Consider the following 25,742-nt stretch of genomic DNA (forward strand, 5'->3'; position numbering starts at 1 on the left):
AAACAAAAGGTTTTGCAATTGTCAATGCTGGAAAATTACCTACACATAAAATTTTTGTAAAAATTAATTAATTAATTAATTATTTTAAAAAAGCATCAGCTCTGTTCAATACTTACCAATTCTACCTCCCAATCTCTTTTACACTTTCTCCTATTTTTTTTAAAAAAAGTTTCCCTTGAACAAAAAGTGCCCATAACATATTCTCATAAGAACCTAAGTAAATGCCCATAAAAATCCAAGGTAGTGCTTTTAATTCTGAGAGGTTTCTTTTTTATTTAAGAAAAAAGATTAAATTTAAAAAATATTTGTCAATTCTTTTAGATATATTATTTCAGTGATCTTCAAAATTCTTTGAAATGGAAAATTCTCCCCTTTAGAAAAAAAATTAAGTATACTTACATATATATTTAAAAGGTATTTGACAGATAAGGACCAATCATACATTCCTAGGCAGTTAACCAGCATAAAAATTTTCAGTGGATTCTTTATCATCTCTTGTATATTAAGAAAGTCATATTCAAAAAGTCTTTTGCAGCGCAGAAAGTTTAGTTCACGATACTTCTCAATAGGCAATTCTTCTCCAGGGTGATGAGCAAAAAGAGGATCATTTTCAAAGGCTGAGAAGAGTCTTTTCTTGAATAGGAAAAAAAAGAACAGCAGAGTACTAAAGACAAAAAAATCACAGAAAAAGGAACCGATTTTTATGGATTACTGATTCTCATATTTGTTTAGGTACGGGATTTCTGATAAACCCAGATATGGTAGGAGACTTGTTAGCACTCTAGCTTTGACTGGTGGTTTGTAGTGTTGAAAATCAAAGCTGTTTTTGGATCCTGCAGTTCTGCCAAACCTGAACAAAGAATGTGTCAGATCACTAAATACATGGAAAAAGCAGGATCACAGGAACTTTTTGATAGGAGGGCTCCCAGGATTATAAAAAACCAAAATATCTGTGTTATAAGATATGTCAATGACAATTTTGTCCACTCATGATTAGAAATTACTTTTAGAGCACAACCTTTAGTAGTAGAGGGCTACTTCCTAAGGAAACTTATTCTACTTTTTGATCCCTGTAATTCCTAAACATCTTTCTTGAAATGAACTGAAATTTCCTTCTTCACAGACCTTACTCTGCTTCCAGTTGTTCTCTGGGGCCAAGGAAAACATGTCCAGGCCTTCTTCCAGGTGGCAGTTCTTTAAATAATGGAGGCCAGCTATATCTTATCCTCCCTATGTCTTCTGAACTTTAGGCTAAATAATTTTAGTTCTTTCACTCAATTTTCCTATTTCAAAATCTTGACCCCATGCTGGGTGTCCCCTCTGCTTTTATCTAGGTTGGTCAATGCTTTTGCAAAGATGCAAGGCCAAGAACTTCCACAATATCCCAGATGTAGCCTAGCCAGTACAGAGGACATCACCTCTTGTGTCGAGGACATGTCTTACTTTCAGTCAATAGGATTTTTATGCTGGTAAACAGAAAGATATTCAAAATATCCTGCTCTGGTTTTTAATGACATCAAAATCGAGTCTCTAGTTATCAAAAATATAGTCTTCTTTCACTCAACATAGGTAAAATTAATTTGCAAAATGTCAAAACAGATGATCTCTGTCATTAATTCTGTTCTGTTATCTCTAAATAGCCTGCCTAAGTTAGCTATATAAAGACATAATTCAAACTTCATCATTTAAAAATTACAGTGAATTGGAAAGGAGCTTTAAAGCTGAGGTATGTCAAACTGTAAAGAGTATATCATTCTCCTTTGGAATAGATGAAACAACATTAGGTTTAATGTCAAAAGAACTGAGTTTGAGACTTAATTGTATCACTTGATTCCTTAACCCTTTAAGCAAGTTTTTAAATCAGTTTCGGGGTGACACTTGCATGACTTATTCCTCAGAGTTTTTATAAAGAAAAAAAGCATTAAGTACATGTAAGATGGTAAGTCCACTTCTCTAAAAAGTCTAACAACTCCTTAAATGCATAAATCTCAATGTGACAAGCCCATAAAGTGCTTGATACATTTTACATAATATCAAATAAACATCTCACCTTAAAAATGATCATGTCCTCTCCTTCTAAAAATAGCAACAGTTCCTTCCAATTGAAGGATGATTTTGCTCTATAAGTGCATAATGGGCCTTTAGGGAGATCTGGCAACAGAGCATTCTGAGAGCTTTGATTGTAATCATTTGTTTTAGAATCCGGTGCCATTTTGGAAATTATTCTGCAAAAAAAAATCAGTTAATATTGTTAGGTTGGCATTTTTATAGTATCAAAAATGAAGTTTATTAGATATTTTAATAAAAACAAACATTTCCTTAAACAAGACTTCTATGAAGGCAGCCTTTTAATAACCACTAGCAGTCAACACAGTATTCTGCATGTTGGAGGTGCTTACTAAATATCTGTCACAAATACAAGTCACAAAGGTGAAGAAATGTTAGAGTCAGATTTGTTCTGTTTGGCCCCAGAGGGCAGCACTGGAAGCAAGAGGTAGACAAATTCAGGTTTGGTCAACAAATTCAACAAACATTCATTGAGCTGCTCGGCCCTGGGGGAAAGATGTTAATATAAGAATGATAGTCTCTATCTTCAAATCACTTATCATTGATAGGAAAAAAATACAGAGAGAGAGAGAGAGAGAGAGAGAGAGAGAGAGAGAGAGAGAGAGAGAGAGAGAGAGAGAGAGAGAGACAGAGACAGAGAGACAGAGACAGAGAAACAGAGAGAGAGAGACAGAGAGAGAGAGAGAGAGAGAGACAGAGAGAGACAGAGAGACAGAGAGACAGAGAGACAGAGAGAGAGACAGAGAGAGAGAGAGAGAGACAGAGACAGAGAGAGACAGAGAGACAAAGACAGAGAAACAGAGAGAGAGAGAGAGAGAGAGAGAGAGACAGAGACAGAGACAGAGACAGAGAGAGACAGAGAGAGACACAGACAGAGACAGAGAGACAGAGACAGAGAGAGAGAGAAAGAAAGAGAGACAGAGAGACAGAGAGAGAGAGACAGAGAGAGAGACAGAGACAGAGAGAGAGAGAGAGAGAAAGAAAGAGAGATAGAGACAGAGAGACAGAGACAGAGAGAGACAGAGACAGATAGAGAGAGACAGAGACAGACAGAGAGAGGGAGAGACAGAGACACAGAGAGAGAGAGACAGAGACAGACAGAGAGAGAGAGAGAAAGAGAGAGAGAGAGAGAGATGGAGAAGTGTACAAGTGAGGAAAGGTAATGGTTTTCCAGAATCCTAACTGCTGTATTTCTTCTAACAGTGTCACCATCCCCAGGTCACACAGACCAAACTCTCTGGCAATGCTTCTTATTCCATCAGTCTTGATCCCTAATTTTGACCTCTTCAATATCAGTCCCATGTACCACTTGCTACTGCCAGCACCACAATGCAGACACTTCTCTCTTCTTACTTGGAATATTGTAATGATTTCCCAAAGTCTTCCTGCATTTAATGTGTCTCTCCTCTGATTTATGCCCTATATATCTGCAAAAGGATCCTCCTAATGTACTGTTATGGTAATGTCATTGTTTACTCATACTTGCAGTAATTCCCCAATTTGATTGGATCAGACAAATAAAAACTCATAACTCTAACATTCAAGACCTCCAACAGGTGGCTCTAAACTCCTTATGAACTAGATTCTAACTCCTGTGTGTATTTTACATTGCAATTAAATAGTAGATTATACTCTCCCTTGGTGCAGAATTCCGTATTCTCCCAGCTTTTGCTAATACTACCTTTCCCAGAAATAACTGCCCACTTTCCATATTCATTTGTTGATTCTCCTCTTTTACTATGAGTGTATAATTTAAATCCTGCCTCCTCCATGAGTCTTTCCCTAATATTCCCCCATTTCTGCAATAACTCTTCAGATTTCCATGTTGTTTCAAATTCTTCTTTGTATTAATCTCAACCTCCTTTGCACAATAATTATTTGGGTTGTTTTATCCCTCATTCTAACAGAAACTCAAAAAAACCCTGTCTCATATTTATCTTTATAGCAAATAATTAATGCCTAATCAATATTTGATAAATTAAATGGAATTGAATCGAAACTGTAGTTAAGTGTAAATATGAAATCCTAACAAACGCTATGCTACAAAAACATCAGGAGAAAAATACTACTTGTAGTTGGGGAAGGGAGAAAATGATCTTAGAAGACTTTATTAAGAAAATGTCTTGAGTAGGCATTTTCAAAATATTTAGAAATTCAACATTTATTAAGAGACAACTAAACATGTTCATGCATGTGTATACAAATAGATTGCAATAAATAAAAGGAGATCCAGGCAGGAAATATTCCAGGAGAAATGTAAGGAAGAAGAGGGAAAACTCATATGGGCTTTTTAACAGGCATAGATGGGAATAAGGAGAGTCCATCCAGGCACAGGAGTTAACACAAGAAAAAAACACAAAGACTGAAAAGGACAGGACCACAATGAATGATGGTGAGCAGTTTTCAGTTAATCTAAAAGGTAATTAGTATGAGATCAGAGTGTAAAGACAGACTGGCTTTTTAATAGGAATGTTCCCTAGTAAAGTAGAGGTATGATCTAATTTTTTAATGTTTCTCTATTTTCCATTGAAGGGGATGGTTAAACAGAGGTTGGATAACTATGAAATCCCAGAATTGGAATTAATCTGGCACCCAGTCTCTGACTATTGCACTTGGCAGTCATTGTACAACAGATTATTGACAGATTAAAGAGCAATTGGATAATGTTTAACAAGATAAATAAAAATACAAAAAACAGAGATAAAGTTCATTTTTTAGTTTTCTAAGTCAAGTTTTCTGGTCCCCATTTCTAACTGAGGCAGGATGGGGCACAGTTCTGGACCTGGAGTCAGGAAGACCTGAGTTCAAAACTGGCCTCAGACATGTATTAGTTGTATGACCTTGGGTAAATCACTTAATCTCTGTTCATCTTAATCCACTAGAAAAGGAAATGACAAATCACACCAATATCTTTGTTAAGAAAATCCCTGAACAGTAAAGTCCATGGAGAGTTAGACATGACTGAACAACTGAAAAACAACAAATTTTATATCAGTGGATATAAAAAGAGGATATATAAAGAGGATACTCTTTGTCAAGGTAGATTGGAATGGATTCACAATAATGTTCCTTGTAACTCTCCTTAGAGCATACTAACTTGGAAGAATTGAAAACTCACAGGTTCCTAGAAATATCTTTGAAAATAGCTACAAAACCTCCTGAAGCTTGGGACATCCTGGAAGCAAAGCCCTACATTAACAAAATATTAAAAGTGAAGTGATATGTTGGGAAAATGAGAAAACAACAAAAAAAAGATTCTGACCATAGAAAGTTACTGTGGTGACAAGGAAGATCCAAACAACACTTGGACGACAATAACAAAGTCAAAGCTCCTACATTTAAAAACTTCAAGAAAAATCTCAGGCCATGGAAGAGTCTAAAAAGAATTTCAAAAATCAAGTAGGAGAAGTAGAAGAAAAATTAAAAAAAGAAAAATGAGAGTGATACAATAAGATAATTTTAAAAAGAATCAACAGCTTGGCAAAGGAGACACAAAAAAAAATGCTGAAGAAAATAACACCTTAAAAAGCAGACTAGGTTAAATGGTAAAAGAGGTAGAAAAAGTCAATGAGGAAAAGAATGCCTTGAAAAGCAAAATTGGTCAAATGGAAAAAGAGGCCTAACAATTTACTAAAGAAAAATAAATTCCCCAAAAAAGTAAAATTGGCCAAAAGGTAAAAAGGCTCAGTGAAGAAAGAGTTCCTTAAAAATTAGAATCAAGCAAATGGAAGCTAATGACTTAATGAAAAAATCAAGAAACAATAAACCAAAAGGAAACAAATAAACAATAGAAGAAAATATGAAATATCTCACTGGAAAAACAATTGACCTGGAAAATAAATTCAGGAGAGAGAACTTTTTTTAATTATTAATTTTCTTTTCAAAACATAGGCATGGATAAATTTTCAACATTGATCCTTGCATAGCTTTGTGTTCCAAATTTGTCCCTCCTTCCCCCAACCCCCTCCCTTAGATGGCAAGTAATGTAATAATATATGTTATACATGTTAAAATATATGTTAGCTCCAACATATGTAAACATATTTGTACAATTATCTTGTTGCGCAAGATCAGATCAAAAAGGAAAGAAAATGAGTAAGAAAGCAAAATGCAAATGAACAACAACAAAAAGAGTGAGAATGTTATATTATGATCCACACTTAGTTCCTGTAGTCTTCTCTCTGGGTGTAGATGGCTCTCTTCATCATGAGATCACTGAAACTGGCCTCAATCATCTCATTGTTGGAAAGAGTCACATTCATCAGAATTGATTGTCGTATAATATTGTTGTTGCTGTGTACAATGATCTCCTGGTTCTGCTCATTTCACTTTGCATCAGTTCGTATAAATCTCTCTAAACCTCTCAAAAATCATCCTGCTGGTCATTTCTTACAGAACAATAATATCCCATATACCATAACTTATTCAGCCATTTTCCAATTGATGGGCCTCCACTCAATTTCCACTTTCTTGCTACTATGGAAAGAGCTGCCACAAACATTTTTGCACATGTGGTTCCCTTTCCCCAGGAGAGAGAATTTTCAAATTATTGTACTTACCTGAAAGTCAAACATTTTTTTTAAGAGCCAAGGAATTATCAAGGAAAACTTCCATGAAATACTCAAACCAAAATATAAAACAGAAATTGAAAGCATTAACTAATCACCAAAAGAAAACATTCCAAAATGAAAACACCCAAAAATATTATAGCCAAATTTCAAAGCTCCTAGGTCAAGGAGGAAATATTGTAAATATTAAGAAAGAAACAATGCAAGTAGCATTCAGCCATAGTCAGGATAACACATGATTTAGCAACTTCTAAATTAAAGGGCTGGAGGGTTTGTAACATGACATTCTGAAGGGAAGTAGGATTAACAAAAAGAATGATCTATCCAGCAAAATTAAGTGAAATTTTTCAGGGGAAAAATTGGATATTCAGTGAAATAGAGGATCTTCAAGTATTCTTGATGAAAAGACCAGAACTGAATAGAAACTTTGCTGGTAAGGAGGAAATGGATATCAAGAGTGACAATTTACATTCCTACATGGGAAGATAATAAGAATTTTCTCATTATTACGAAGTTAAAAGCAGAATATATAGACAGGAGGCACAGATGTGAGTTGAATATGAAGGGATTACATCTAAAAATAAATAAAAGTTAAGGAGTTAGGAAGAGGAATGCCCTGGGAGAAAGGGAAATGTATAATGGGATGAATTATCTGCTATAAAAGAGGAAAGAAAAATTTTTCACAGTAGAAGGGAAAATTCTAAAAGTGAGGGCAAAGTATGTGAACCTTACTGTCATCAGATTTGACTCAAAAAGGGAATAATAGAGTACACTCAATTGGTTACAGAAATGCATCTTACTCTACATAAAAATAGGCATTGAAAAGGATAAGACAAAGAGGGGTGGAATGAAAGAGAGGGAAAATTGGAAGGGGGGCAGTCAGAAGGAAAACTTTTTTTAGGAGGGATGAGTGAGAGACAGAATAAGATAAATAGGGATAGGAATAGGAGGGAGGGAAATATAACTAGCAATGATAACTGAAAAAATTTTGAAGCAAGTTTCTTTAATAAAGGCCTCATTTCTCAACTATATAGAGAACTGAGGCAAATTTATAAAAATAACTGGCATTCTTTAATTGATAAATGATCAAGACATGAAGTTTTCAGATGAAGTAATCAAAGCTATCTATAGCCACATGAAAAAATATTTTAACTTACTATTGATTGGAGGCACTACTTATTAGTTTAGTTAATAGGACAGAAAAGAAAAATGACAAATGTTGAGAGATGTGAGGAAAATGAAACATTAATGTACTTTTGGTGAAGCTGTGAACTAATCCAACCATTTTTTAGAACAATCTGGAACTATGCCCAAAAGGCTATAAAACCATGCATATCCTTTGACTAGCAATACCACTATTAGGTCTGTATCCAAAAAGAGATTTAAAAAAAACAAAAAGGAAACGGACCTATATGTACAAAAATATTTATAATACCTCTTTTCAGGTGGCAACGAATTGGAAATTGAGGAGATGCTCATCAATTAGGGAATGGCTGAACAAATTGTGGTATGTGACTATGATGGAATAAAATTGTACTGTTGAGCAGAATATCTCATAAACCTGGAATGATTTCCATGAGATGATGCAAAGTAAAATGTGCCAAGTACAAAAATAACAACATTATAAGATGATCAGCTATGAATGACTTGGCTGTACATAATGATCCAAGTTTCCTTCGCAGGCTAAATGTACACTATTTCAAAGTCCGATTCTTTTTGTTCAGCAAAACAACTGTTTGGACATGTATACATATATTGTATTTAATTTATACTTTAACATATTTAACATGTATTGGTCAACCTGCCATCTGGGAGGGGGGAAGGAGGGGAAAAATTAGACAATAAGTTTGGCAATTGTCAATGTTGTAAAATTACCCATGTATATATCTGGTAAATAAAAACTATTAAAATAATTTTTAAAAATGAATAATTAATTTTTTTTAAAAAAATAGAATGATCCAAGGCAACTCTGAAGGAGTTATGATGAAAAATGCTATTCATCCCCAGAGAAAGAACTGATGGTATCTGTACACAAATTGAAGCATACCCTTTTTTATTTTGCTTTTTAAATTTTTCTTGGGGTTTTTTGTTTTGTTTTGTTTGGGGCCTATGCTTTCTTTCACAAGATGACTAATATGGAAATATATGTTCTTGCCTTCTCAATAAGGGAAGTGGGGAGGGAAGAAGGGTTGGGACTCGGGAGTTTTAAAAATAAATGTTAAAAATTATTTTTACAAGTAATTGGGGAAAATAACATTCTAAATTTAGGGGGAAAAAGACTATTGACAAATTAACAAATCAACAAATATTTATTAAACTCTTTACTATGTGCCAAGAGAGACAAGGACATGTTAGACAAAGTCCAGAGTTAGCAGTAAAGTCCAAAGACAACATTAAAATAAATCACTAAATTAAGGTTCAAGTGAGGAGAGTCCAGTATCTCAGGGATGAGACACTGGCACGGTGTTTTGGAATAGAATACAAACTAAAGAAAGCATGTTTGGAGTGAGAAGCCATTGTGGGAATTTATTTCAGCAGAACAATTAGAGGGAGACAAAGCTCCCCACTCTGTCTGGAGCCCATGGTATGGGCATGAAGGCTGACAGATATTATCATCAGCAGATTTATCTCCCCCATCTCCCCACAGTCAAATCCTGAGCATGGATAAGAACTAGAAGTTCAAGTTTTGTTTGGTAACAGAGCATTGGTACAGGGGGGAAAAACTGACTAGAAATAGGGGTAGCTGGCTCTAGATTTTCTTTTCTTTTTTTTTTTTTAAATTTTTTATTATATATATATATATTTTTTTATAATATTATCCCTTGTATTCATTTTTCCAAATTACCCCCCCTCCCTCTATTCCCTCTCCCCGATGATAGGCAATCCCATACATTTTACATGTGTTACAATATAGTCTAGGTACAATACATGTGTGTGAATATCATTTTCTTGTTGCACAATAAACATTAGAATCCGAAGGTACATGCAACCTGGGCAGACAAATATTAGTGCTAACAATTTACATTCACTTCCCAGTGTTTCTTCTCTGGGTGTAGCTACCTCTGTCCATCATTGATCAACTGGAAGTGAGTTGGATCTTCTTTATGTTGAAGATTTCCACCTCCCTCAGAATACATCCTCATACAGTATTGTTGTTGAAGTGTACAGTGATCTTCTGGTTCTGCTCATTTCACTCAGCATCAGTTGGTTTAAGTCTCTCCAGGCCTCTCTGTATTCCTCCTGCTGGTCATTTCTTACAGAGCAATAATATTCCATAACCTTCATATACCACAATTTACCCAACCATTCTCCAACTGATGGACATCCATTCATCTTCCAGTTTCTAGCCACTACAAAAAGAGCTGCCACAAACATTTTGGCACATATATGTCTCTTTCCGCTCTTTAGTATTTCTTTGGGATATAATCCCAGTAGTAGCGCTGCTGGGTCAAAGGGTATGCACAGTTTGATAACTTTTTGGGCATAATTCCAGATTGCTCTCCAGAATGGCTGGATTCTTTCGCAACTCCACCAGCAATGTATTAGTGTCCCAGTTTCCCCACATCCCCTCCAACATTCATCATTATTTGTTCCTGTCATCTTAGCCAATCTGACAGGTGTGTAGTGGTATCTCAGAGTGGTCTTAATTTGCATTTCTCTGATCAGTAGTGATTTGGAACACTCTTTCATGTGAGTGGAAATAGTTTCAATTTCTTCCTCTGAGAATTGTCTGTTCATATCCTTTGACCATTTATCAATTGGAGAATGGTACGGTTTCTTATAAATTAGGGTCAGTTCTCTATATATTTTGGAAATGAGACCTTTGTCAGAACCTTTGTTTTTAAAAATATTTTCCCAATTTGTTACTTCCCTTCTAATCTTGTTTGCATTAGTATTATTTGTACAGAAACTTTTTAGTTTGATGTAATCAAAATCTTCTATTTTGTGATCAATAATGATCTCTAGTTCTCCTCTGGTCATAAATTCCTTCCTCCTCCACAAGTCTGAGAGGTAGATTATCCTCTGTTCCTCTAATCTATTTATTATCTCCCTCTTTATGCCTAAATCATGGACCCATTTTGATCTTATCTTGGTATATGGTGTTAAGTGTGGATCCATATCTAATTTCTGCCACACTAATTTCCAGTTTTCCCAACAGTTTTTTCCGAATAATGAATTTTTATCCCTAATGTTGGTATCTTTGGGTTTGTTAAAGATTAGGTTGCTATATATGTATCCTTTTTTGTCCTTTGTATCTAATCTATTCCACTGATCTACCGGTCTATTTCTTAGCCAATACCAAATGGTTTTGGTGACTGCTGCTATATAATATAGCTTTAGATCAGGTACACTTAGACCACCTTCCTCTGAGTTTTTTTTTTCATTAGTTCCCTTGCAATTCTCGACCTTTTATTCTTCCATATGAATTTTGTTGTTATTTTTTCTAGGTCATTGAAATAGTTTCTTGGGAGTCTGATTGGTATAGCACTAAATAAATAGATTAGTTTGGGGAGTATTGTCATCTTTATTATATTCGCTCGGCCTATCCAAGAGCACTGAATGTCTTTCCAATTATTTAAATCTGATTTTATTTTTGTGGCAAGTGTTTTGTAATTTTTCTCATATAATTCCTGACTTTTCTTTGGTAGATGGATTCCCAAATACTTTATACTCTCAACATTTGTTTGGAATGGAATTTCTCTTTGTATCTCTTGCTGTTGCATTTTGTTAGTGATATATAAAAATGCCGAGGATTTATGTGGATTTATTTTGTATCCTGCCACTTTGCTGAAATTTTGAATTATTTCTAGTAGCTTTTTAGCAGAGTCTTTGGGGTTCTCTAAGTATACCATCATGTCATCTGCAAAGAGTGATAGTTTGATTTCCTCATTTCCTACTCTAATTCCTTGAATCTCTTTCTCGGCTCTTATTGCCGAGGCTAGCGTTTCTAGTACTATATTGAATAGTAATGGTGATAGTGGGCAACCTTGTTTCACTCCTGATCTTACTGGGAAAGGTTGCAGTTTATTTCTATTGCATATTATGCTTACTGAAGGTCTTAAATATATGCTCCTGATTATTCTAAGGAATAGTCCATTTATTCCTATACTCTCAAGAGTTTTTAGTAGGAATGGATGTTGGATTTTGTCAAATGCTTTTTCTGCATCTATTAAGATGATCATATGGTTCTTATTAATTTGATTATTAATATGGTCAATTATATTAATAGTTTTCCTAATATTGAACCAGCCCTGCATTCCTGGAATAAATCCTACTTGATCATAGTGTATTATCCTGGAGATGATTTTCTGAAGTCTTTTTGCTAATATCTTATTTAAGATTTTAGCATCAATATTCATTAAGGAGATTGGTCTATAATTTTCTTTCTCAGTTTTCGATCTACCTGGTTTAGGTATCAGTACCATGTCTGTGTCATAAAAGGAGTTTGGTAGGACTCCTTCATCCCCTATTTTTTCAAATAATTTATATAACATTGGGGCTAATTGTTCTTTAAATGTTTGGTAGAATTCACATGTGAATCCATCTGGCCCTGGGGATTTTTTCCTGGGGAGTTGATTAATAGCTTGTTCTATTTCTTTTTCTTTAATGGGACTATTTAAGCAATTTATCTCCTCCTCTGTTAATCTAGGGAGCCTATATTTTTGGAGGAAGTCATCCATTTCACTTAAGTTATCAAATTTATTGGCATAAAGTTGGGCAAAGTAACTCCTTATTATTTCTCTAATTTCCTCTTCATTGGTGGAAAGATCCCCCTTTTCATTTGTAAGACTATCAATTTGATTTTCCTCTTTCTTTTTTTTTTGATCAAATTTACCAAAGGTTTATCTATTTTATTGGCTTTTTCATAAAACCAACTCTTGGTTTTATTTATTAATTCAATAGTTTTTTTACTTTCAATATTATTGATTTCTCCTTTTAATTTTTGTATTTCAAGTTTAATTTTTGGTTGGGGGTTTATAATTTGGTCTTTTTCTAGCCTTTTAAGTTGTAAACCCAATTCATTAATCTTCTCTTTCTCTATTTTCTTCAAATAAGCCTCTAAAGATATAAAATTTCCCCTTATTACTGCTTTAGCTGCATCCCAAAGATTTTGATATGATGTCTCATCATTGTCATTATCTTGGGTGAAATTGTTAATTGTTTCTATAATTTGCTCTTTCACCCAGTCATTCTTTAAGATGAGATTATTCAGTTTCCAATTACTTTTTGGTCTATTTACCCCTAACTTTTTACTGAATGTAGCTTTTATTGCATTGTGATCTGAGAAGAAGGCATTTATTATTTCTGCCTTCCTACATTTAATTTTGAGATCTTTATGTCCTAATATATGGTCTATTTTTGTATAGGATCCATGAACTGCTGAGAAGAAAGTATATTCCTTCCTATTGCCATTCAGTTTTCTCCAAAGGTCTATCATACCTAGTTTTTCTAATGTTCTATTTACTTTTTTAATTTCTTTCTTGTTTGTTTTGTGGTTTGATTTGTCTAAATCTGAGAGTGCAAGGTTGAGATCTCCCACTATTATACTTTTACTGTCTATTTCTTCTTGCAGTTCTCTTAACTTTTCCTTTAGAAAGTTAGATGCTATACCACTTGGTGCATATATGTTTAGTATTGATATGGCTTCATTATTTATGCTACCTTTCAGCAGGATATAGTTTCCTTCCTTATCTTTTTTAACGAGATCTACTTCTGCTTTTGCTTGATCTGAGATAAGGATAGCTACCCCTGCTTTTTTGGCTTTACCTGAAGCATAATAGGCTCTGTTCCAACCTTTTACCTTTACTCTGTATGTATCTCCCTGCTTTAAGTGTGTTTCCTGTAGACAACATATTGTAGGGTTCTGCTTTTTGATCCAATCTGCTATCTGTCTCCGTTTGATGGGATCGTTCATCCCATTTACATTTACAGTTAAAATTACTAATTCTGTATTTCCTGCCATCGTATTATCCCCAGATTATGCTTTTTTCCCTTGACCCCCCTGATCCCCCTCCCCGATATTTAATTTACAGACCCCCCTTGTGATGCGCAACCTTCCCTCTTTTTTTTTTTTTTTTTTTTAGGATCCCTCCCCCCTCCCTCCAAGTCCCTTCACTTATTCTCCTTTTCCTTTTCCCTTTTCCTCTCCCCCCTTTTAATGAGGTGAGAGAAAATTCTCTGAAAAACAAATATGTTAATTATTTACTCTTTGAGCTTCTCCTGATGAGAATAAGATTCACACAATGATTCTCCCCCTCACTAAGTTCCCTCAGATATGGTGTATTTTCTATGCCTCTTCCTGGGATGTAGTTTCCCTCTTTTTATCATTCCTTCCCCTTTTTCTGAACCGACCTCCTTCCCTTTACTACACCCCCCTTTTTTTCTTTTATATCAGTAAAATCAAATTATCCCTGAGTATTTTTTATATACCCACAACAGAGTTACAGTTCTCAAGGGTTCTGTGTACCTTTTTCTGTTTCTCTTCAGTCTTGTGGATGTAGATCAAATTTTTTGTTTAAGTCTGGTTTTTTTCTTAGAAACATATAGAATTCCTCTGTTTCATTGAATGACCATCTTCTTCCATGGAAAAAGATGCTAAACTTAGTTGGGTAGTTCATTCTTGGTTGCAGTCCTTGATCTTTTGCCTTATGGAATATCAGGTTCCAGGCCCTTCTATCTTTTAATGTGGAGGCAGCCAGATCTTGGGTGACCCTTATTGTGGCACCTTGGTATTTAAATTGTTTTTTTCTAGCTGCTTGCAGGATTTTCTCCTTTGTGTGGTAATTCTGCAGCTTAGCCACTATATTCCGTGGTGTTCTTTTTTTAGGGTCTATTTCAGAAGGAGTTCGATGAATTCTTTCCACATCTACTTTCCCTTCTGTTTCTATTATCTTGACAGTTCTCTTTGATAATTTCCTGTAAAATAGAATCTAGGCTCTTTTTTTGGTCATAGTTTTCTGGAAGTCCAATAATCCGCAGATTATCTCTCCTAGATCTATTTTCCAGGTCTATAGATTTTCCCAGTAAGTATTTGACGTTTTCTCCAGCTTCTCATTTTTTTTTTTTTTGCTTTGTTTGACTGATTCTTGGGTTCTCTGTGAATCATTCATTTCTATTTGTTCCATCCTGACTTTTAAGGAGTTATTTTCTTCTTTCACAGTTTTTAGTTCTTTTTGTAAATGCCCAATTTCGTTTTTAAATGAATTATTTTGCTCTATTGAATTTTTTTCCATTTCCCTAATTTTTTTTTGAGAATTATTTTCTTTTTCCAATTCAGAAATTCTATTTTCTTGAGACTTTTTTATCTTTTCCAATTCAGAAATCCTACTTTCCTGTGTTTTTTTAACCTTTTCTAATTCATAAATTTTGTTTCCCTGCATCTCCTGTGAATTCTTTATTTTTTCCAACTCCAATTTCAGGACGTTGTTATTCTCTATCATAGCTTCCCTTTCCTTTCCCCATTTTTCTTCAATCTCCCTTAATTTTTTAAGAGTTTCTTCTAGGAGAGAATTATGTGATGGGGGGCAGGGATCGTTCCCCTTTGGGTTGTTATCTGCTGACTCTCTGCTGTTAACTTCCTCGGGGTTGGATACCCGCTCTTTCTCTGTATAGAAGGAGTCTATAGTTTTTCTAGCTTTTTTGCTTATATTTAAAAAATCTTTTGGGGTCTGTCCCTGGGGTAGGAAATTATTTATTTACTTCTTTACCAGCTTCCTCCCAGACCGGATGGATGCAGCGGCTCCTGCGCCTGAGCTAAGATAGAGCTCTGGGAGAGAGTTCCCCACCCCCTCCCTGGAAGTGCCTCAGAGGTGATTAGCACTACTGTGCTTCGAGGGCGTAGAATAGTGAAGACAGCACGAAGCCCAGCCTATGTGTCCGGGTGGGGAGTGGATGTCTGCAGCAGGTGACGTGAGAAGCCCCTGTGCTAAAACTGGAAGTGTCTGCCAGAAACCGCGGTCCCTAGTTCAAAGGTTCCGCTTCTCTGGGACTTCCTGGAGCTGAGTTCCACTCCCTCCAGCTAAACTAGGCAGTGTGTGTTGCCTTGGGCCGTATCCACCCACTTGTCAATCTCTTAACTATTCTCAGGTGGTAGCTGAGGCCACACCCCCTGGTGCCGAGATCTGCTGAGTCACCTCCAGGATCCGGGGAAAGCTAGGCCGTGTGTGTTGCCTTGGGCCGTATCCACCCACTTGTCAGTCTCTTAACTATTCTCAGAAGGTAGCTGAGGCCACACCCCCTGGTGCCAAGTCTGCCGAGTCACCCCCAGGGTGGGGGGGGTGGGGAATCTAATCTGAGTTTTAAAATATTTTGGCTTTCTCTTCTGAATTGCTAAATAATTAGCAGAGAAGAGCTAACAGCCTGTGCCAGATTCCTTTATCTCAGTGGCTTCTCTGATCCCAGAGCCCCTCCCAGCGCAATGGGCGCAGTGTGCCCCTACCCCACCGTCTGTGCTGGTCTTTCTTATTCCTCCCCTGAGAACTGACCTTTCCTGTTGAAACTCCAGATTCTCTTCAGCTGGTAAGTCGTGCTTCCAGTCCTTGTGGTATCTATCAGTCCTGGGCTTATTCTGAGGCTGATTTATCTAATTGGTTGTGAGGGAGTGAGGACCTTTACAGAGTCATGTGTTTCTTCTCCGCCATCTTGGCTCCACCCATCTCTAGATTTTCTTTTGAAAGGAACCTCGAAAATTGTTGCTATTTCTACATCAGCTTCTCAAAGACTCTTTGGTCTAACTTCTTGGCTCTTTGCTATGATTCAGAGCAGCCTGTTAACTCACTTTCTTTCTTTTTTTTTATTTTCTGAGGCTGGAGTTAAATGACTTGCCCAGGGTCACACAGCCAGGAAGTGTTAAGTGTCTGAGACCAGATTTGAACTCAGGTCCTCCTGAATTCAAGGCTGGTGCTCTATCCATTGCGCCACCTAGCTGGCCCCTCACTTTCTGAGAGATGATGACACATTATTTTAATTTCAGAATAAATGCATTTTACCATTTAAAGTCTCTCACAGAGCTATAGGCAAAAACTGTCTAATTGGTTTTTCTCTGCTCTTAGATTCCCCCTTCTAATAAGTTTTTTTTTTTTTTAGACAGCTGCTTAGTAGACAGCTTAGTAGAAACCAAGTCACTTCTTTCTTTAATAAGTTTAATTGATATCTTTTATTTTTATTCCCCATTCATTTCCAAACAAACACCTTCTTCTTTATCACCTTATGAACTTTCCCTTAGAACAATGAATAGGATCTAACGGCATATGAAATATTATATACTCACAGAACATTCTACCTCCTATTACCTTTTTAATGAAAGGAATAAGATATATTTCCTCAGATTCTTTTCCTGGGTTAAGATTGATTCATATAATTATCAACCTAATTACATTACTGTAGAGGCAACGTGCATCTTGTTTTCCTAGTTCTCTTTAATTCATCAGCTCATATCAGATTTTCATTGTTTTTCTCATATATTTCTCATGTTTTAACATGCAATAATATCCTACTGTATTAATTTTTTTTACAATTTGTTTAGACACTCCCCAATCCTTGGACATCTGCTTTGCTTTCATTTTTTTAACTTCACAAAGTTTCATAAGAAGTTACTGTTATGAATACTCTACAGTATGTGGAAGCCTATTCTTTGCCTTAAGCTTTCTTGGAGTATATTACCAACCATGGGGTCTCGAGGCCAGGGTATGGACATTTTAGTCACTTTTGCCACATAATTCCAAACTGCTTTCCAAAATTTTATTCACAACTCCACTCCACCAATTGCTTATTACTATGTCTATATTTTCAAAGCCCCTTTGATGTTGACTATTACTCTCTTTTATCATGTTTGCCAATCAGATGAATGAAGTGAAACTCAAAGATTATTTTAATTTGCATTTCTCTTATTAGTGATTTCATACAAAATTCCATGTGGTAATTAGTAGTTTGCAATGTTTTTTGTTTTGTTTTGTTTTGTTTTGTTTAAATTGTATTTATTTATAAAATTTTTTGACATTATATATGCATGAGTAATTTTTTTTATAACATTATCACTTGTATTCATTTTTCCAAATTATCCCCTCCCTCCCTCCACCCCCTCCCCCTGATGACAGATAATCCTATAAATTTTACATGTGTTACATGTGTTTACAATATGACCTAGGTACAATACATGTGTGTAAATACCATTTTCTTGTTGCACATTAAATATTAGATTCCAAAGGTATAAGTAACCTGGGTAGATAGACAGTAGTTCTGACAGTTTACATTCACTTCCCAGTGTTCCTCCTCTGGGTGTAGTTATTTCTGTCCATCATTGATCAACTGGAAGTGAGTTGGATCTTCTCCATGTTGAATATATCCACCTCCAGCAGAATACATCTTCATACAACATTGAAGTGTACAGCGATCTTCTGGTTCTATTCATTTCACTCAGCATCAGTTGATGTAAGTCTCTCCAAGCCTCTCTGTATTCCTCCTGCTGGTCATTTCTTACAGAGCAATAATATTCCATAACCAACCATTCTCCAATTGATGGACATCCATTCATCTTCCAGTTTCTAGCCACTATGAAAAGATCTGCCACAAACATTTTGGCGCATACAGGTCCCTTTCCCCTCTTTAGTATTTCTTTGGGATATAAGCCCAATAACAGCAATGCTGGGTCAAAGGGTATGCACAGTTTGGTAACTTTTTGGGCATAGTTCCAAATTGCTCTCCAGAATGGCTGGGTTCTTTCACAACTCCACCAACAATGCATCACTGACCCAGTTTTCCCACATCCCCTCCAACATTCATCATTATTTGTTCCTGTCATCTTGGCCAATTTGACAGGTGTGTAGTGGTATCTCAGAGTTGTCTTAATTTGTATTTCTCTGATCAGTTAGTGATTTGGAACACTCTTTCATATGAGTGGATATAATTTCAATATGATCATCTGAGAATTGTCTGTTCATATCCTTTGACCATTTAACAATTGGAGAATGGTTAGATTTCTTATAAATTAGGGTTAGTTCTCTCTATATTTTGGAAATAAGACCTTTATCAGAACCTTTAACTGTAAAAATATTTTCCCAATTTGTTACTTCCATTCTAATCTTATTTGCATTAGTATTGTTTGTACAGAAACTTTTTAGTTTGATGTAATCAAAATCTATTTTGTGATCAATAATGATCTCTAGTTCCCTTTTGGTCATAAATTCCTTCCTCCTCCACAGGTCTGAGAGGTAGACTATTCTCTGTTCCTCTAATCTATTTATGATCTCATTCTTTATGCCTAAATCATGGACCAATTTTGATCTTATCTTGGTATATGGTGTTAAGTGTGGGTCCATATCTAATTTCTGACATACTAATTTCCAGTTTTCCCAACAGTTTTTTTCAAATAATGAATTTTTATCCCTAATGTTGGTATCTTTGGATTTGTCAAAGATTAGATTGCTATAGATGTACCCTTTTTTGTCCTTTGTATCCAATCTGTTCCACTGATAGACTGGTCTATTTCTTAGCCAATACCAAATGGTTTTGGTGACTGCTGCTATATAATATAGCTTTAGATCAGGTATACCTAGACCACCTTCATCTGACTTTTTTTTCATTAGTTCCCTTGCAATTATCGACCTTTTATTCTTCCATATGAATTTTGTTATTTTTTCTAGGTCATTAGTTTCTTGGGAGTCTGATTGGTATAGCACTAAATAAATAGATTCGTTTGGGGAGTATTGTCATCTTTATTATATTCGCTCGGCCTATCCAATTGCACTGAATATCTTTCCAATTATTTAAATCTGACTTTATTTTTGTGGCAAGCGTTTTGTAATTTTTCTCATATAATTCCTGACTATTCTTTGGTAGATGGATTCCCAAATATTTTATACTCTCAACATTTGTTTGAAATGGAATTTCTCTTTGTATCTCTTGCTGTTGCATTTTGTTGGTGGTATATAAAAATGTTGAGGATTTATGTGGATTTATTTTGTATCCTGCAACTTTAGTTTGCAGTGTTTTTAAGAATTATTTCTATTCTTTGGTCACATATAAATGTGTGCTTATAATATGAAACTTTGATTATAATAAGATCTTTAGTCAGAGACATAAAATACAAAGAATTTTTTCCAATTGAAAATTTACCTTATACCAGCTACATTGTTTTTTTTCTTATTCTAAAGCTTTTTAATATTCCATTCATTCTCTTTTCCCAAAACTTTCACTGTCTATTTAATGCCAGATGAATAAACGATAAGCTCACTCATCTGGCATTCAAGATAGTCCATGTGATGTACCCTCCTATTTTTCCAACTTCATAAAACATCATTTTACTAAACATTTCCTACACTCAAGTTACACTACTTAGCATTATTCAAACAAACCCTGTATTTTTTTTTCTCTTTGTCTTTTCTCTGGTCATCTCCTTCTTGCAGAATCCTCTCTTCCATTTCTTCTTGTTAAAAACCTACTAGATTTGCATTCTGGTGGTTCAGGTTTCAAGAACCCAGAGTTACCTTCCTCATACTGATGTATTGGACAACCTGAATGGAAGATAGTAATCCATGCATAATATAAATACAAATTTGTAAAGTAGTGCAAATGTTACAAAAGACATATTCTGTTACAAAGTACAAATCTGTTTACCAAAAATCCACTGTGAGGAAAAGAAGGTATTTGAACAAAATTATTTATAGCAGCTCTTTTTGTGGTGGCTAAGAATTATAAATGAAGGGGATGCCCATCAGCTGGGGAAAGCCTAAACAAGTTATGGCATATGATTGTAAGGGAATATTGTGCTATACGAAATGACAAGCAGGACATCTCAGAAAAACCTGGAAAGACTTACATGAATTGATACAGAGTAAAGTGAGCAGAATCAGGAAACCATTGTATACAGAAACAATAATGTTATATGATGATCAACGGGATGACTTAGTTATTCTCAGGAATACATTGATCCAAGATTATCCCAAAGGATCCATGATGAAAAATGCTGTCTGCCTGCAGAGAAAGACCTAATGTCTTCTGAGTACAGAACAAATGTCACTCTCCTTCCTTTTCCTTCCTTCCTTTCTCCCTCCCTCCTTCCCTCTTTATTCCTTTCTCCTTCTTATTCAAATTCATTGCACAAAATGACTAATATAGAAATGTTTTACATAATTGCAATTGTTTAACCTATATCAGTGTGTTTACCTTATCCAGAGGAAGGGAAGGATAGAATTTGGAAAGCAAAAAGTTTATTTTTTTTTAAAGTAATTGTCTATTCATGTAATTGGGAAAAAAATAAAATGTTTTTTAAAACCCAACTATGAGCAAAGAACCTTGTGCTGGAACTAATAGAAACACAGTTTGGGTCCAATGTGGTTTGACCTAAAACTCTGATGAAATGTATGATTTAGCAAACCAACACCAACACAAATAGCTTAGACTATACAATGTTATACAAGTACATTAGTTACAAATCCAAGTGGGTCACCGACAGCCGGTTCCGCATCTTAATTCTATCCAAATTCTTCAGTGTGACATCTCCAGGGTCTGTCTTTTGCCTTAAACATTTCCAATTTCCACAGACAACTTTCAGCTTATAGAATTTTTGACTACCTGAGGATTCAAGTCCCCAGAGTACTATCAGAACTATTTTATTATTCTTATCTCTTTTGTAGACTAGCTTCAAAAAATGATGCCAGTTGTAATTTGTTCTCATGCTTTCTCCTCTTATAGCCATGATGGACTTTCATGCCTTACTGGTAAAACAGAGCTATACCAGTTGTTGGGTCTCTTTCAATTCTCTGTAATTATATAAACCCAATACTGAACTCTTTTGGTAATTCTATGCTCTTCTAGCAGCTGATTATCCAGGCAAAACAGGTAATATGAGGCATCCCAGGGAATAGTAAGGACAACTAGCCTACAGCTGTCTAAGATGTAGGGATCTAGAATTATTTTTGACATTAATGATGCTGATGCTCATATTTCTATAGTGATTTAAGCGTTACAAAGCATTTCCCCCCTTGCTTTATGAAGTTTAAAAGTTCCATTTTACTGAGGTGGAAATTGAGAAGTACAGTGACTTGCCCAAAATCACAGAGTTAAAGCTGAGATTTGGTCAGAGGCCTCTTGAATAATTGTCATTCTACAACCTTCCTGATCCGTCTCTTTATGGAGAGACCCACAGGAAAAACTCAGGAGAAGAAGAGAGAAATGGAGACTCGAGTATAGGAAGCCTGGAAGGCCAAAGTAACAGAAAAGCACAAAAGACACAGGATATCTGGGGCACAAGAGAGACAAAGGGTCACATAAGAACAGACAGAAAAGCACAGGAGAAATGGGACAGAGACACAAAGGGATCAGAACACTAAGGGTTAGGGACACATAGGACAGAAAGCACAGGAGAACCAAGAAACATTTAGAGTTGAGTTGGAAGGGGCCTCAGAACCACATTCCTGGATAGATTCGGGTGCCTTTGAACTTGAATGAAAATAAAAATAAATACACTTTTTTTGCTAGTAACTTCTACAGGAAATGTAGCATTCCCTTCAAATATTTAAAACATTATTCTGAGGGTTCTATTAAGTTCCCCGGATTGCCAAAGACGACCATGAAAAAGGGGGGCAGGAATCCCTGATCTACTTCAACCTCCCCGTTTTAGAAATGGGGAAACTGAGACTCAGAGAGGGCAAGTGCATAACAACGGGAATAAGCAGAGGAGAATTTAGGGGCAGGAAAGGAGAAGCCTTAGAAGGAAGGGGGAAATGGAATGTCAGAACTCAGAATGATACAGGGACCTGCGGTCTCAGAAGCACATGGGGCACGGGGATTCCATGGAGATGGGAGGACCAGGGAGGCAAAGAAGCGTGGACATAAAGGTACAGAAATACAAAGTCTGCGCAAAGTGAGGCAGAGGGATGGAGAGGGGCCAAGAGACACTCGGGCAGTGACAGGGACACAGAGGGGGAGAAGAGAGAACGGAAGGCAGGGACACAGGACCGAGACCCCAGGGAGGGGGGAGGGGCAAAGTAAAGAGGATGCAGAGCAGGGACACAGACCCGAGCGGCTCCAGGCCCGGGGGCAGACTGCAAGGTCCCGGGGACACCAACACAAGAGGGAGGCGGAGCAGGGCAGAGACAGGAAAGCGGGGGACACAGATGCAGGAAGTCAGCAGCTCAGGGACTGGGGCAGACAGCCCGGGGTGATCTGAAGACGTGAGAACTGGGTGGGACAAGGAGACACGGAAACAAATCCCGCGGGAACCAGGGGCTTAAGGCGGAAAAGTTCGGGGACACGGGACACACGCACGGGGAGCGGAGGGACACGGGAGACCTGAGGCTAGAGGGGCGGTGATGACTCGAGGAGGTGGAGGGACAAGGACGAATGCGGCTGTGCAGGGGGAAAGGCCCGGGCGCTCCCCCTCTTACCGGCTCCAGCTGCTATCCAGCCTCCGAGCCGCCCGTGCTCTCCTGGACATCCAACAGGAGTCCGGATCCCCAGGAGAATCAGGGTTAGGAAGCCCTTCTAGGTACCTGGGCTTTAAGACCAATAGAAGGGGCGGGGCGGAAAGAAAACCGCTATGTTCCTCATCCCGCCCCCACGCGCTCCCTCCATCTCCTCAAGGCACGGTTCTGGTAGACCGTGCCTTGTAATCTTAGGGGCGAGTCTCTCGTACGTCATCATTAGGCAACTAGTGATCACCTAGGAAACGTTTGGGGCAGGCTCTGGATACTGCCAAGGTCCAGGAATTCCTTACTAAGGAAGCAATTTCCCAGCAAGTCACCTCCAGCTTAGAGAGAAAAGGAGAGAAAAAAAAAAATAGATACAATTTAATCTTTTTTCTTTCTCCCTGGAGACAACAATAACAAGACAGTAATGGGCTAGCAGGCATATAGTGCTTTGATGTTTGCAAAACGTTTTTACATATATTTTATATTTTCTTGTCAGGAGACTGAGAACAGGGCTGACAAGCGCTACATATCTTAAACCCAACAGACATCTTAAACTCAATATATCCAAAACAGAACTCATTGTTACTCCAAACCCTCTCCACTCCCTAGTACTTTGGGGGTAACATTATCCTGTCAATCCCTAAGGCTCCCAGCCTAGAGCTGTGGATTCCTCATTATCTCTCATCCTCATGTCCAAGCAGTTGCCAATCCCTGTCAATTTCATCTTTGCATTATCTCCAGTCCATGATCCTCCCCGATGCTGCCGCACTTAGTACAGACACTCATCACTTCATATTGGACTACTGTGATAACCTACCAGTGGTTCTGCCTGGCTCCTGCCCCTCCCCACTTCAGTCCATCCTCCCTCCAGTCACTAATGTGATTTTTGTAAGTCACGGGCCCTGTAATGACATCCGACGCCACTCCCACTCAAACTCTAATGCATCCGTGATCAGATTCTCCATATAGCGTGCGAAGCCCTTCCTAACCTAACCCCCTCCTACTTTTCCAGTCTTCTCCACAATATGTACACTCTAATGACACGGGACTGCTCCTCCCCTCCCCCCATATCTGCTTAGCGTTTTTTTTAGCTGTGCCTCACCCCTGGAAGGCCCTCCCTTCTCCATTCTGTTTATTAACCTCCCTGTCTTCCTCAAAGTCCCAACTAAAACTCATTTTCTAGGAAGCCCGATTGGGCAAGGGCTAAGCAAATCACATAAAGAGTTTCACTTAAAGCACAATATGGAAGCAGAGAAAATGTATGGGGAAATTTAGGGAGTTCGCAGCGAGCCCCCTCCCATTCCATCCTTGATGGCTGAAGATGCATTTAGCGCAAAATTGTCACAGAAAATGACAAAGAGGATATTTTATGGGTGAGAGAATTGGACTGGTTAGTGATCTCCCAGGTGACTGGGAAGAGATTCTGTGAAACTGTTGGAGGCGTGAATCTTAAATCCCCTCGAAAAACTCAGGTTATTGATCTCTATGGAATGAAGAGAAGAATTTGCCAAGGCTGGAGGTGGGAAAAGCAGCCGGAAGTGACGTAAAGAAGCACACACCGCAGAAGGGCTCGGCTCCCGTATGACGTAAAAAGTCCGCGTCTTTCCTCTTCAGGTCCACATTAGGAGGCGACTGTGCGGGCGTTTTGCGTCATCTTCACGCGCCGGGCTTTCCCTAGCTTCTCCTCTGCCGGATCCTGCTGTTGAGGTGTTTGGACTCCAAGATGGGCTTGCTGGGGCAGGCGTTGGTCACGGACAGCTGCTCGCAGCTCCCCTCGGGGTTCTGGTCAGCCGTGGCCGTATGGGTGGAGAGGCCGCACGTGGTCAACAAGCGCTTGTGCGGCGCCAGGCTGGAGGCCCCCCGGGAGGCCGGCGCGGGGGCAGGCCCAGGAGCCTGAGGAGAGCGTGGGCCTGGCCCGGGATGCGGCCCCCGAGGCGGCCCGAGCCCCTTCCTCGGATCCGCCTTTGGAGCATCTCTTCCGGAGCCTCGCCTCCCCGGACGAGGAAGTGCTGCGCTTTGTCGGGGGGACCGGGGAGGCAGAGCCGCCGGAGGCCAGGCCCGAGCCCGAAGTGATGCTCAGAACCCTCATCCCCAAGCCCAGCGGGGCCTTCCCTTGGCCAGCTCCGAGAAGGGAAGTGGTTGTCCGAGGTAACGGCGCTTCCGAAGTGCTGGGGGGAGGGGCGTGCTGGCTCCGTGGAATGAGCCGCATTGAGGCCTTCTGGGAGCCCAGGGAGAGGTGTCGGGCTAGTCTTTTACTTCCGCTGGTCCTGCAACTGCCACTAGTAGTGATAGTTCTTGTAGTACTATTCTCCCCCTAACATCACTAGCTGTGTAGTAGTGCTACTAGTAAAGAGTATCGCTACTCCTGGTACTACTGCTGTCAACACTGACTAGTACTATTATTACTAGTAATACCAGCACTGCTACTCCTGGTACTACTACTGCCAACACTAACTAGTACTACTACTAGTTAATACCAGCACTGCTACTCCTGGTACTACTACTGCCAACACTAACTAGTACTACTACTAGTAGTAATACCAGCACTGCTACTCCTGGTACTGCTGCTGCCAACATTGACTAGTACTACTACTAGTAGTAATACCAGCACTGCTACTCCCAGTACTACTACTGCCAACACTAACTAGTACTATTATTACTAGTAATACCAGCACTGCTACTCCTGGTAGTACTACTG

The 25,742-nt window shown here is 38.0% G+C and overlaps 1 protein-coding gene across 1 annotated transcript in view; it reads right to left on the reverse strand.

Moving 5' to 3' along the window:
* The window catches only part of LOC141546641 (peroxisomal acyl-coenzyme A oxidase 3-like), a 95,684-nt gene extending 72,484 nt beyond the window's left edge, over positions 1-23,200 (reverse strand). The window contains exons 1-3 of the mRNA XM_074274610.1: positions 23,021-23,200; positions 2,051-2,225; positions 400-633 (exon numbers count right to left, since the gene is read on the reverse strand). Coding sequence (XP_074130711.1) covers positions 400-633; positions 2,051-2,225; positions 23,021-23,070 — 459 coding nt within the window. The 5' untranslated portion in view covers positions 23,071-23,200. The remainder of the gene's footprint in view (positions 1-399; positions 634-2,050; positions 2,226-23,020) is intronic.
* Between the last annotated feature and the right edge of the window lie 2,542 nt (positions 23,201-25,742).

The sequence above is a fragment of the Sminthopsis crassicaudata genome, chromosome 6, assembly GCF_048593235.1.
Source record: "Sminthopsis crassicaudata isolate SCR6 chromosome 6, ASM4859323v1, whole genome shotgun sequence".
NCBI classification, from domain to species: Eukaryota; Metazoa; Chordata; class Mammalia; order Dasyuromorphia; family Dasyuridae; genus Sminthopsis; species Sminthopsis crassicaudata.